Raw genomic sequence first — 11,655 nt, 5'->3', positions numbered from 1 at the left:
GTCTGCTAGTTGATTAATTTTAGGGTGACTTTCTAGCGTGGAGTACAAGTTCCAGAGGTTCGACGAATTAACGTGTCCAAGAATTTGGCACCATCGCTAGAAAGAGGACACGCGTTGAGGACAACCCTCGTAAAGCAGTTAAATTTGTCCGCACTTTCCAGCCCCTCCGCAGTTAAAGTGTCATAAACCATGGTGGAGAAGATAAAGAAGTAAAATGAGTCGCAAAAGAAGTTGGCGCCATGGCACATCATTTTTGGGGACCCGTTGTAGCGTAACGATACATGCAGTTCTAATAATATTTTCTACTTCTAATTCATAATTAATTCTAACTGATAATCCTTACAGCGGTAACTAAAGAATAAGTATATATTCTCAATTTTCCAACCACATGACTGTCTTGCATTGCTAATAAATACACTAAAAATGAAATTACAACCGGGTGTCATTTCTTAAATAAAAACACCCCCAGTTTATTTCAAAATATTGGATAAAAATTCATTTGTTTATGGCGAACGTACAATAACAATTGCTGACTCTGGTTTCCTACTCGAGAAATGTCACAGAAATTAAAAAAAATAAAATAAGTAAAATACTTAAAAAACAAAAACTATTTTCAATCAAACTTCCCTCCGCGAAACGGCAGTTTCATATGCACCACCTTAATGATTAAAAACGAATTGCTGAGTTTGCCTCCTATTGCAAACGTTAGATCTCCTTCTTCCATGCAAGTACAAATAATTAATTACGATAATTTAATTTATTTCATCCAATGCGAAACCTTTTTCAAACGACCTAACCAGTCTTCCCTCTGTAGCGTGTTAAAGAGTAACTAATATGACAAATGATATTCAAAATGCAAAGTATAATGCGAGAAATACCTTGAAAAGCGTTCCTAGCTGAAAATGCAGCCAGGCTCGAAAGCTCTAAGGGGTGGTTAAATGTGGAGCTGCGGCCTAGACGCGGTGTCTCGAATGTCAAGAGCGCGGCGCCTCGTCCCGTGGCCGTGCGTGCCACTTGATAGAGCGCCTTTCTTTTCTGCCCATCGTCTTTTCGACTCTACCTTCGCGGAGCCCCCAGCAAAGAGACGAAGGAAGACGAGGGGCGTGCCCGGTCGCGCGGCTTCTACAAAGAGATGCCCACTTCCCTGTGGACCCCTTCCACTCCTCGGGGATCCCTTCCACGTGGGTACCGGGAGCCCTCTCCCCCACCATCGGGCCCCAAGAAAACTGGGCAGCATGGTCCAGACCACGAGATCGCCAGGTAAAGCCAGTTTACGCAACGCTTCCGTACGGCAAGCATACACGGTCATCCAGAGGATCCCGAGAGTCCTTGCGATTCCTTCGACCAGTCAGACGTCGGGGAAACATGACGGGCTTGTGACAGAACCGGCGAGCTTGTCCGAGGATGTTCTAAGCTTCACGGCGCAACGGTGTTCACGACCAGGGAACGAATGCTCGCACCGCGAGGATTTCAGCCGGCCCCGTCAGAGTAACCATTTGTCCTGCCATCGCCGCGATGACAGCCGATTGAGGAGGTGCCTCGATCGAACGGTCCCACCGCGGCATGCCCTAGACGTTGTACCCGAGGTCGTTACGGTAGAGCACGAACGAGCCAGAGACACTGTTCCGCGAGAATGACTACTTACGCCAGCTTCCAGCAATACGACTTGCTAGACTCCGAGGGCTACGGGTCAGCGAGTAGCCCGGAATCGAACCCGCGGGGCTGGGCGCACCAGGAGATCTACCCTCAGCCGCCGAGGTCCAGGGGTAGCAGCTGCGGGAGCGTCAGCTCTGTGGACTATCAGAACCGCGAGTACCAGGAGATCGGCGCGGCTAATTGCAACTTCCACGTGACCACCGCCGGCTTCAATTTCACCGAGTTCTACGAGGGCTACTACCAGGAGGGCGGCCGGAGCGACCACCAGGTCGGCCACCCGAGCAACGCGAGGACAGTGAAGGAGCACGGGAAGGTGGTGTTCAGGATGAACGACTGTATCGACAGCATTTACGAGAGTGCGCCCAGTCGGACGGAGTTCTCCAGCGAGAGCCTGGGGCCCAAGCAGAGCGCGGACGCCTCCGGTAAAGCGGAGCACAGCTCGGCAAGCGTGTTCGGCAATCCCAGATGCGACTTCGGCCAGAATCAGGAGAGCATCTTCGCCGCGAAGAGCTACGGTGCGCCGAAAGGTGATGGCTTTCTGCCTAGGAATAACGGCAATCCGTACGGGCCGAGGAGCGACATCCTTTATCTGGGTGCCGCGTACAGCGTGCAGAGGAACGAGGGGTACGCGCAGAGCGGGCAGGGCGGCAAGTGCGAGCCGTCGAGGTATCACCAGAAAAACGAGGCGCACCACATCGCGTCGCTGGAGTACGGGGGCCAGAAGGCGAAGGAGGCTATGCAGAAGATAAAAAATGGCACGCCGGGCATCGAGGTGCTGAGGAAGAGGCGGCTGGCGGCGAACGCGCGCGAGAGGAGGAGGATGAACAGCCTGAACGACGCGTTCGACAGACTCAGGGACGTCGTGCCCAGCCTCGGCAACGACAGGAAGCTCAGCAAGTTCGAGACCCTGCAAATGGCGCAGACGTACATCGCCGCGCTGTACGAGCTCCTCCAAAGAGAGTGAGCCGCGCCCGCGCTGAAGTTGGGCATCGCTAACGACCCTCTATCGCTGAGGAGCTCCCTTTCCCCGGGAGGGGCAGAGCACTGAGGACCACAAGTATCCTCCTCCCGAGCTGGAATACTCGAATCAAGTACAAAAAAAAGCAGAAGACAGATTCAAAGCCGCGATTCACACGCGCGGCCACTTTGCCGGCGAGCCAAGGTGTGCCACCTCGCCGTATTCAGAAGCTATCAGTGCGCTGATAGACGATCGTTCCTCGGACCAGGGCCGAGCACTCTTCAGTCGCGAAGAGACGGACGTGGATGGTCTTCCCCGCGACGCTCCAAGACGGTGCACTGTTGTGGCGCTGGAAGAGGAACAGCATCCTGAGAAGCGGACTGGAAGCAGCGATCCGGCGCCAGCGGCCGAAACTTCACCATGTGATCCACGATGCTAATCGAATGAGAAGTAAGTGGCATCTAGGGAAAAGCTCGGGCGTCGTTAATGCACGAACGTTTCCAAGTAATCCGACTGCTCCGAGTTGAAATCTTCACTAATTCGATTAGGTACCTTGCGATGGGAAGCTAGTGAGACACCTTTTCTCTAACTATTTTTTTTTAGAGTAGACTCCGACCACGCTCGCAATTTCACGGGGCAGGCTCAGGAAAGAATCCCGGCTTCGATCCTGGCGGATAGTTTAATTAGCAATAATTGCGGGAAAGGCTGTCGGTGCGCGATACGCGGGATCGCTAATGCTTTTTCCTCGTGCGGCCTTGTTGCCGGATTCCGAAGCATTCTTTTTGCCGATCGACCCGCGATAACGTCGGCGATACGGGCGAGAGGTACGAGCCTGACGTACTCAGCAGCCTAGGGGATGCAATTGGTACCGAGGGGCGGGGTGGCAGGGAGGTTGTGAGATATGTTCAGCGATCCGACCGCAGGGACAAGGCTCCCTGGTCGCGATCGGCATTGTTACGCGACGTGGCGGAGGCGTGCTCGCCTCGAGTTTAATTGTAAATAGCCCGGCGTCCATTGTCTTGTTGTTTAACTGCAGGCTCTGTGTAAATATCTGATTAAACCGCGACTAAGTTATTGCAGCGAGGCTGTATAGGTGATCGTGTAAATATATAAACGTAGACAGGGATCTCTCGATCGCGCCGATCGAATTCACCGCGAACCGCCGGGATCGTCGCGTCCTCTCTACCTGACAGCACCGTACTGAATTGTAACGCGCGTCGCAGCCGCGAACGCCGCGCGTCCGTTCCAACGCTTCTGATTACCTCTGTACAAAGAATTACTGTTCCCGTGGAAAAAATTGTCGGTCGATCCGAGCCCGAGCTTAACCGTCGCACGGAACAGGCAGAGTAGCGAGCACTCGTTTCTGTTTCTAGCGGAACAGTACGCAGGCAAACCAAAGAACCCGTAGACGTTAAGGAAGACACTGTGCTGCGCTCACATCTCTTTTTCTTCGACAATAAATAAAGACACGTTTTACTCCTGACACGAACAAATGAACGAAATTGCTCTGCAGAACCCTCGACAATCGTATCCCACCACCTACCACCCTCCCCCGAGCCTTGCCGTTTCGTATCTAAGCCCCGACAAAGGGAGAGCGCTCCTTCGCCAAGGGATGCGGGACGGGGGTTTCGTATGCGCGACATGGTTAATTTGGAATCTCATTCGGACGCGATTCAGCGGCAATGTTCCTCCCGCAATTAGGCGTATGCAAAAATCGCGGGACAAATGGCGGCGGTCGGCCACCTCCACTTAGCAGTCAATCACAATTAAATACAATTTTGCGCGGGCTACGGGACCCGGTAATGGCGCAAAAAGAGAGCAAATTGAAATCTCCTAGCTGACAGAATGATAGATGGTGCCGGCCGGACGCGAAAAGAGCGAGGAAGCGGGAGAAAGAGGGGGCGACAGGGTAAGGGCGGGAGGGAAGGAAGAGAGTTTATACCTTCCTTCTCCCTGCGATGCGAGAAAGCTGCTCTTCTTCGTTCCTGGGACGAGGATCGCGAGGACGTGCGGGAACACAAAAGTGAGGCTGCGGCTGACGCGTCCCTACCACCGGCAGGCCCGATTTCTCTAGCTAATATCACTAATCCTATTCAGCCAGAGAAAATGGCGATCTGATCTTTAGGCACGACGGCGATACGGAGAGCGTTCATCAAGAGAGATTCTGAGACCCTCATCTGCAGACACGAACGGAGTGAAGGCTGGCTATACCTGTAGAGGAGTCCTTGTAGAAAACACTGTAAGTGCTAAAATTAAAAATAAAATTGCAGTGTTTTCTATACGGGCTCTTCAACTCTTGGAGTTCATTATTATTGTTTTCTCTCCATAAATTTTGTTAATTTCGAATCACATAGAATGGTCATTGGAAATTGGGGAGTTGAAATGGTGAATGATGGAAGCTCCAGAAGAGAAAATTTTCGGTACGTATTTTCTTTTCAATCACAGTGACTTTGTTTAAGATCGCAACTCTGTCTTGCCACAGCCGCCCTAGAAACTAAAATAAATTATTCTAGCACTCGCGCCACTTACCATCGTATTTGACAACGATTTATTTTCTTCGCCATTAAAAACATAATTTTTTATTTCTATGGCGCTTACGTGACATTATTTTGAACAAAACACTTTGCTGCATATTTGGTGCTCCTTGTCTGCTTCCCTTGCTACCCTGCAACTAGCTGCATCTTCGCAATCAAATCTAATCACACATGACACTTTATCTGCCAAACGAAGCGTTAAATTTCCATAACAATTGTCATACAGATTTTCACCACCATTCGATTAACATTACAAATAAAAGAAAATCTTTGAAGATTGGAGAAATGAATCTTTATGCAATAGTAAAACCTCCTGCAAAATTTTAGAAAAAATTGATTCAATAGTTTTTAAATTATTTAACTTTCAATTTAACAGGTATTCTTATGGGAAACGGAATATTCAGGAATATAAGCACAAAATTAAGAGCGAAATAAAAGTCAAAGTTTTTTAAATCTTTTATTATAGTTTATTTCATTTCTAGCAGTTGTATTTCACGTAGATTCCAACAAACAAGTTTATGATAAAAGATCAAATATTCAATAAATTCAACTGAATTTGCGATAAAAATACATGATTGCCATTTCTGACTGGTTTTCATCACAAGAAAAAGCCTTATTAATATCTTAGAAATTGATTAATTTTTAGCTAAGATCGTCACTGAAATTCACCCTTAACCCTCGGTTGTCACACCTACTTTTTCGAACGTCGTTGTCACAGTGAGTCAATTTGACCCCGCAAAATTTCAATCAGTTGTTATTTAAAAACTATTTGTTAAATTGTCTCAAAAATCCTGAGATAAAGTTTGAACATTGTAGAATATATGCCCATCGTTGAAAGTTGACATTTAAAGTGTCATCATGCTTAAAAAAAAAATTTGATGCAATAAGAGTTCCGACAATAAAAATTTTTCTTAAAAAATTGCAGGGTCAATTTGAGCCAGTGTGACAACCGAGGGTTGAAAAATTTTCCGATAATGACTCTTTCACAAATTTCGCCCAAGGTATTTTCCTCATTCCCTTCTACGTTTTAATCCAAACACGTGCCCATGATTTCCTCGTGCAACTACAGTATTGTAATTTCCTCGTCTGACGACAGTTCATTATACTTAATTCCACACGACCATACACACCAACCCCCATTAACACCCTTACCAAACATATATTGAACTCCGCAATTATATACAACACAGTAACCCAAGAGAAGCACTTCTTGCCAATTTCATTGTCAATGAAAAGCCTACTTCCCCCGAGACATCCGATCCTCGCTTCAGAGGCTCGAGCACCGAGCGTGTTAATTCCCTGGCAAACCATGCCAAGACCATCAACTCGAACCTGCATCAGAAGCAACAAGGAAGTTACAAACGAAGAATATTACACCTCCTAATATCCTCACTCTCGTCCAACGAATCCGGCAAATAAGCCGCGGCATGGACAATTAGGCGCGGCAGGGGCGATTAATTCGTTTCAGGTTTAATTAGTCCCGAGGCGGTCGAGACAGAATCGACGTGATTGTTGGCGAGTCGAATCCGCTCCTAGCCAGCTTCCTCAATTAAGCCGATAGAAATTCACGCGACTTCGCTGGTCGATTAAAGGGAAAGGGCTAATTATTCATCGGCTCGTTCGCGGGAACCCCGGCAGGCGTGACTCGCGGGGATGCTCGAGGGGGTGGTGGCGGGCAGCGTTGCAGCAATATCAAAGGTGGAAGCTGCGTATCCGCGTGTGTGGCCATCCCCTGTCCCCTCGACCCGCCTGTGTGCACAAACAATGCACGCAGGAGGCGCTAATCAGTCGACGCGCAACGTCTTCATTTGTGAGGCCAGTGCATCAGCCCGCGTTTCGCCGCGCCGCGCCGCGCCGCCGCTATTTGTCTTCCGTCCGAGATTTTGCACGGCTGAGTAATGAGAGGATACTCGATACGCTTCAGGTCCTCGGCGATAGTTAAGCGTTGGCTCGGTGAAAGAAAGGGAAAAGAAACCACGCGCCACCGCACGGAGTAGCAGAGAGAAATGGGATGGGGCTGAAGACCCGGTGGAAGAACAGAACGATTCCCGACTATGTAGCAAAGCGACTCCGGGTGGACAGTTTGTTATTCGCCGCGGAAAAAGCGAATCCGTTCCGGGTGCCTGTTCTTTGCTCGCGCGAATGTAGCACAAAGGCGCGCTAACGATCAGAAGTTGGGATACACGTATTAAGGTTGATTCGGGGCTATCCGTCTAGCTGGCGGCCGGCAGCCGTTCCGGAGCGTTCTTCTGTGTGCTCCGCTTGATGATGTTTTCACACTGCCGAGCCATTGATCCGTTAAATGTCTCCGCGGCGAGATTAAAACGCCGAGCGCGGAAACCGTCCGGCCGGGCTTGTGAACGATGCTCACTGAACGCCTGAGTGTTGCTCGCCGTATGCCGCGTGCACCGGGTCAACGCGAGTACTACACTTACAAGGAACAGTATTCAATTGATGATGGAATCACGCAGATTTCTTTGTATAGATCGAAAGTACATGTCACAAAGGTCACAAAAATTTAAATTAAAGACGCTCCCAACAGCTGGTCTGACCTTGAAAAATCAACAAAGGTGGAACAGGGGAAAACAGAAAAATTAGGGAAATGGAATGACAAATCTGTCTATTATTAATCTATTATCATTCATTTACTATAATGTATTTTCATATAATAGAGATAATTAAATTTGAACACACGGATTTGTCATTCTCTTTCCCTCATTTTTCTTCTTTCCCCGGTTCCAACTTTGTCGACTATTCAAGGTCGGACCAGCTTTCGGGAGCATTTTTAGTTTACATTTTTGGGACCTTTGTGACATATACTTTGGATCTATATAAAACAATCTGCGCCATTCCATCATCAATTGAATAGTGTTCCTTGTTAGGGCTGCCACCTTTTTCACAGGTGAACGACGTAAATTTGCTGTGGTGGAGTATAGGTACAAGAAAGTACGTTCGAAAACACTAAAAGTAGATTTTAATCTTATTAGTCTTTATTTATTCAAAAAATATTTTCTACTGCTTTTAGCACTGCAGAGCAACTTTTTATCATTTCAAATAACTCAGTGGCGTTATTGCACTCAATATTCGTATTAGGATATATAAATAATTCGTCCTTTATTGAATTGGTCAGAATATGAAATTTAGTACTTTCTGTTAAATTTCGATCGCAGCTGCGTTCGTAAAGGCATATATTTAATTGAAAAATAGTTATCATAGAAAAATGGGTTTTTCATGTATGCAAAGGTTGAGGAGCCTTCGACATTTCATGAAATTCAAATCAGTAATTAATTCAGTCGATAGAATGTAGATGTTTGATTAATATGACGTTGAAGGGTGTTTATGCTGTTCCTTTTTCTTCGCGAGTATGGTATGGAGTGAAGCAATTGAATTGAATGCCTCGCGGTATAGAATAGTGGAAGGGGAAAACAGGGAATGTGACAAAACAGCTTTATCGAGAAAATTAAGTGTTTTGTTCCAGTGCAGGGTGTGTTATCTTACTGGGGCATTTGAACTTTACAACCCTTTGTGATTCGACAATTCTTTAGTCCCAGTTGCCACCAACAAAATATGCCATAAATCGCAAAGTCACGAAAAACGGACGTTCCCCGTTTTTTTTTCAATTTTCACCCTTCAATTGTGGTATTTTTAACATTTAGAAAGAATATCGAGAATTCTCCAGGTAGAATAGTAGAACGCCTTTCTTCAACGATCGAAGCCGAAAACTGTGATTTTGCACCGGAAATTTGCCTAAAAGATTGCCCCCATTTTTCGAATTAACTCTCGGCGTTTCTATTCATTTTCATACTTTAAACGATGCAACAGTTCGCCTCTCGCGTGCTCGTTCTTGCAGCGCTCGTCGCGATATTATCATAACTCGCTTCTAATTTGCAGACGAGCGAACGGGAAAGTTGAAAAAGAAACGATGGAGGGGTCACTTTCGAGTGGCGTCTTTCAAATTATGGTGTTTCCAATAATTTCGGGTAGAAATTCAAGGAGTCATCGAACCACCCGTCACAATAAGAGATACCCACTATTTTTTCGCTCGTAGAGGAGGCTCTTTCTCCACCACGAAATCGCCTGTTCATTAAAGGATGCGAATTTTTAGTGAATTAACGTCAACACTGCCGCCGAGTACCTTTATAAATATAGCGTGGGTTTTGTGTGCAAGTATGCTGTTGGATAATAAATTTCGTTTAAGAGGAGATCGCTCGCAGATAGGCGAACCACCGATAATGTTCCTCTGTCGAGACCAAATGTATTTAAGAGTGTGCAATGTTGAATAAAAATCCTTTGAAACGATTAAAAAATCTCAGTTTATTTTACACCCTGTCGCTATTTGCGTTTGTACGAAATATCTCCCTTCACAAATAATTTCAATAACGATATTTCCAGAAGTTTAATAACGAAATTTATGACTAAGTAATATTTAAAGTTTAAAGAAGAAGCGACCCTGCAAATTACATCGAGTTGAATAAAAGGATACTTATTATTTATTATACTCTAACAATTACAGTGCATATAATTTTCTGATCTTCCCACGAGAATGTTCTGTAATTTTTTTAGCCCTCCCCAGTGGATATTCTGCAATTGCAAATCCACGAAACAAACTCTGGTTTCATTTTAAGTTATTCCTTATTTAATACGAACATTTTCATTTAATATCTTTGGAATTGTCTTTCTCACTGATAATTCAGATTTAAAAGAATTATAAGAAATCACTTTTTTTCTCCGCTTCGTTTTAATAACACGTCACGAGAATCGGTTAAAAATCTTTTGCAAATTTACTGTCTGCAGGAGCTGCGCTTCTTCTAAACATTCCCTTTCGCGAATGATTTTTACGTCTTCCTTCTCCTCATCCAGCAACATATCCCTTTCGCTCGTTTCCCTTTCAACTAACTGCGTACGCCTGCACGAGAGAGAATTATGCAGATTTCGTGGTTGCGTTTGAACTGGATGATCGGAAACACTCGTAAGTATACTACCGGACCTCGGAGATTATCAAAATCGATCGAGTCTGCCCGCCGTAATTTCTAACGTCCAGGGCGAAGGAGTCGATCGACGGAGGACGATCGATGTGCATAAGGATGCATATTCGACTTCGAAGACGTCCAGCCAGAACCGCCTAAACTATTCCTCGAGGCCATGGTTTTCTTCTAGGAAGCCTAGGACCTATAGAACTGCGCCAACGATTTCTAGCACACGATCGAATATACGGAGCTGTTTCAAACTGCCGCTCCGACTAACCACTGATTGAATAATTGAGTCGTTTAATGCAAAAGTGCCGCGAGTCAATTGTTTGTCCATTTATTTTAATACCGCATCCCGAAGGTTCATTCGAAACAGAATGTTTTGTGCAGGAGTGGTACAAGTCTAGCTTTTTTTTACCCACATCACTTTTGCATTAAGGGGTTACGCCACCCTGAGCTGCTCGAAACAGCACTAAAATAGACGAATTTTTTTTACTGATACCATGAGGTTGAAAATTATTTATTTTCTTCTTATGGGTAGAGCATGTATTAGTGCATATATTGTATAAATACTGTACAAAAATATTAAAAAATGACCGAGTTATTTGTTCTCCCGCGAAGATCGTCCGCCGTTTCACGCGTGACTAACCTAACAAATTATAACGAACACGTTCGTCTGAAATCAAAAACCCGATGATTTTCGTGTTCCTTAATAAAATACCTACGATGTAGCACAGGGATTTGAGAAAAAAAAATTTATTGCACAAATGAGAGCAAAGAGAAAAAAAATATACGTTTTTCACATGAAAGAACGAATTAAAACCATTAATTAAATACGAATGGGGTATAGGATGGAAAAAATTGATATGCTACATCGTAGATAATACCATTAAGAATATGCGTGCCAAGTTTGAACTCAATCGGACAAATAGTTTTGGAGATATTTGATAGGTCATCTTTGAAAATGTAGTTTCGAGAAACACGCAAAGGAAGAAAAGTAGAATGGTAGCTACCTGCTGCGGAATATCTACATCCGCGCCTCGTTAAAAGCCTATAACTCGGCTATTTTCGGGAATTTTTGCGTCTACAATGACTTAAATTATTCTTAAAACTTCACGTAATAAGAAAGTGCAAAGAAAACGAAATCGTGTTTTCAAAACTTTCAGGGTGGCGTAACCCCTTAACGGGTTATGCCTACCTGCAAGGTCTGAAAACACAAGTATTTTCAATATTTTATTTTTTTAAAACTTAAAGCCTTGTTCGATTAAACAGTTCACCCTTATTAATTATCCAGTAAAAACCACTCTAATTCCTCATTCTAACCATTTCAGTTTCATTCCGAAGTCCTCCCGCTCAACTGCGTCTACATCACCCCCTCTGCTTCCAATCCCAAACTTGCGAACTCCAAGTTCACGTCCGAGGACGCTCCCACCTGATTCCTACGGACAGGAGTCCGCCAAGGACGTGCAACAATCGCGGTAGGTGCTTCGGTCGCGTACCACTTCATAGACTCGATATTGCCCATCCCCCTTCCGCGGAG

The 11,655-nt window shown here is 45.4% G+C and overlaps 1 protein-coding gene across 1 annotated transcript; it reads left to right on the top strand.

The window, feature by feature from the left end:
• Positions 1-1,633: 1,633 nt before the first annotated feature.
• Positions 1,634-2,742, top strand: LOC143366001 (uncharacterized). The gene has a single exon (XM_076806667.1). The coding sequence runs from the start codon at positions 1,634-1,636 to the stop codon at positions 2,618-2,620; it is 987 nt and encodes a 328-aa protein (XP_076662782.1). The 3' UTR covers positions 2,621-2,742.
• The last annotated feature ends 8,913 nt before the right edge of the window (positions 2,743-11,655 follow it).

Source organism: Andrena cerasifolii, chromosome 2 (assembly GCF_050908995.1).
Source record: "Andrena cerasifolii isolate SP2316 chromosome 2, iyAndCera1_principal, whole genome shotgun sequence".
Lineage (NCBI taxonomy): Eukaryota > Metazoa > Arthropoda > Insecta > Hymenoptera > Andrenidae > Andrena > Andrena cerasifolii.
This window is presented reverse-complemented; position numbering and strand designations above follow the sequence as displayed.